Here is a 3,083-nt window from a genome sequence, read left to right on the forward strand (position 1 = left end):
ACTCAGACTGGAAAACATGGTGGTGTAAGCTGGGAAAGTGAATCTGGAGCTACAGGTGGACAGGGATCAGCTGGAAGCATTGGAAGTTCTGGTGGTTTGATCAGTGGTAGCTCCGAAAGAAAAAGCAAAAGTGATATATCTGGCGCTGTAGGTGGACAAGGTGCAACAGGTAGTAGGTCTAAGAGTGTAGGTACTCAAACTGAGTTCAGAGCTACAAGTGGTAGCTCGGAAACGGATGATGGTCAACCTAAAGGGCAAGGTATTGTCTTTTGGACAAAGGGTGAGTTTGGATCACCAGGTGGACAAGGACAAGGATCAACAGGAAATGGAGGAATCTATGGAAGTTCTGGTAATGCAGAGGGTCAAATTGGAGCAGAAACAGGCCCTGGTGTCTCAGGCTCAAAATCTGAAGGACAAGAAGGACAAAAAGTTGACTCTGGTACGTCAGGTAGTGATGCATCTGAAATGACACCAGGTCATTCTAAAAAACAAACAGGAACTGGTGGAAAATCAGGACAGGATGGTAGCAACAGACAATCAACCTCAGATGGAATGAGTAGTTCCTCAGAGTCCTCCAGTAGTGAATCTGAAGATGATGCAGAAAGCAGTTCAGAACAGGGTATGATTCAAATCTTTTTTTTTGCTGATATTTTATTATTCAATTTTTATGAACTTTTCCTTTTAATTGATTTGGTATTTGATTAGGGTAGATAAATATTTACCTTGTTATGTTCATAGATGATATTTTCTAGTAGTTTGCCTTCTCTTGTTCAGTCCATATAAAGAAACCAAAGATACAAACCACAAAGCAATAACCCGAAATCAAAAACAGCATATTGGTAGCAACTAATGAACTTTTCACATGAGGAAGTATATCAAATGAACTCAAATCTATCAAGACTAGGTTTTTTAACAGATGATATACGATAGCTGATGTTTTTTTTTTTTTTATCTCTTTCAGATACTGTACGACAGCAGTTAGAGATTAAACAAGGTGGACCATCTAGTTTGATTCTAAGTTGGCAACCACCTTCTGAAATAGAAGGACCTATTATAGGTTAGTTTTTAATCAACAAAATATCACATTTTGTGGCTAAAGCTTACATTAGATTTTTGCCTTTTGATGTTCAAACATGGTTTCCCTCATCAGTGATGTAGGTTATAGAGGTTTACTTTGCAGATATATCTGGGATTTTTTGCAATGATGAATATCAGAAAGACTTTGGCTACCACTGTTGATGAAGAAGATCTTCTACATTGAAAAAGCATTGGCTGAATAAATAAATTAAGATAAAAGAAAGTAATATTTGATTGATTTATATTTTAGGTTATGATATTTATTATGCTGAAGGTGATGTTTATGACTCAGATGTTGTGAACTGGGAAACTCAACAAATTAGTGGAAATAGAACAGAAACAACCCTCAATAATCTCAATTTGAATTCAACCTATTATGTCAATATACAAGCAAGATCCACCTTAATGCTTGGTCCTATTTCGTATACCCTTAAGTTCTCACTGGCCAGTGGAACATCTGGTAGCGGTTCAGGAACAGACTCTGGAATGCCAACAGGTCATTCTGGGGGTCAAGGAAGTGTTCAAGTTGCTGGTTCAGGAAAGTCAGGAAGTGGTTCAGGAAAGTCCGGAAGTGGCTCAGGAAAGTCAGGAAGTGGGGCAGGAAAGTCAGAAAGTGGTTCAGGAAAGTCAGGAAGTGGTTCAGGAAAGTTGGGTAGTGGTTCAAGAAAGTCAGGAAGTGATTCAGTATTGTCAACCGGTCATTCCAGAGAACAGTCAGGAACAAGGTGGGAATCTGGACAGGCTGGTAGCAGCAGTGAATCCTCAGAATCCTCCAGGAATGAATCTTCAGAAAGTACAGATAGCAGCTCTGAGCCAGGTAAACTTCTATGCTGTTGCACATAAATTCAGAGCTGTAGCATATCCTTTGAAACATAAAAAAACAGAATATTTTTGTGTCTGAATGGATGTAATTAATTCAGACATGACCATCAAGACCAGTCAAATCAACAGGGTTATATCTTCTTTTAGCACTTTTTCTACTTTCATTTGATAGTAAAAAATCGAATTACTGGGTAATTTAATCGACAAAGTTATTTTTAAAGAAACAACTATAAAAGATCCTCAGGTAATAAATAAATTCAAGTTTTTAAGATTTTGAAGACACATTCCTGATACAATCATATTTAAGCAGCATATTTAGAATATCCAATCTAGTTTTCATTATCCTGATATACTTCATGTTGGTATTTCAAGGTAATGTTCCACAGAATCTGAAAATAAAGCAAGATGGACCAGCAAGTTTGATAATATCTTGGCAACCACCTGAAGAAATTGATGGACGCATCACAGGTTAGTAGTGGTTATCTTATGTATCTGAGAGTCTTGACTTACCTCTGCTGATTTTGGAGGGCACCAGTCATAGTGGAGAGTCATAGTGGAACAATTTCTAATGTAGAAAGTTGGAAGTGTAAGCAGAAAAATTTTTCATCTTTATGCCTGGCTAAAATTACTGCCTAAACATGCCACTGTTGGTCTTTATTTCAGGTTATATCATCTACTATACCAATGATGTTGGACTAGAAGAACAACAGTGGGCAGCTCAGGCAATCATCGGCAATATCACAGAGACCACCATTCAACGTCTTAATATGAATCTAACCTATTATTTTAAAGTTCGAGCTAGATTCAACATGATGTTTGGTCCTATCTCTGATATTGTCCAGTTTCCATCTGAAGGTATGTCAGATTTGTGTAACTTTCAAGGTTGCAGAATCGTCAGCCATTGGTTACCCATAGTTACCAGTTTCAAATCATATCTGTATATGCGTTACTGCTGTATATTCGTGAATTTTTCTCGTGATTTGTTGATAAACCTATATCGTGCCTGTCCCTCGGAGTGGAGTAGTTCCAATTGAATGAATGAATGAATGAATGAATGAATGAATGAATGAATGAAAGGCAACAAAACTATGAATGAATTTGAAAATGATTGCAGATGAATGAATGATTTGCAATGCAAATATATGAATGAAAATAAGATTTTATAGATAATATATCTGTTTTGA

General features: G+C 37.0%; 1 protein-coding gene across 1 annotated transcript; it reads left to right on the forward strand.

Moving 5' to 3' along the window:
* Positions 1-987: 987 nt before the first annotated feature.
* On the forward strand, positions 988-2,744 carry LOTGIDRAFT_59062 (hypothetical protein; the record flags this gene model as incomplete). Its single annotated transcript, XM_009056712.1, has 2 exons — positions 988-1,057; positions 2,563-2,744. Coding segments are annotated over 2 exons (252 nt in total), but the record flags the coding sequence as incomplete, so codon positions are not given.
* Positions 2,745-3,083: the final 339 nt, after the last annotated feature.

Source organism: Lottia gigantea (genome assembly GCF_000327385.1).
Source record: "Lottia gigantea unplaced genomic scaffold LOTGIsca_29, whole genome shotgun sequence".
Lineage (NCBI taxonomy): Eukaryota > Metazoa > Mollusca > Gastropoda > Lottiidae > Lottia > Lottia gigantea.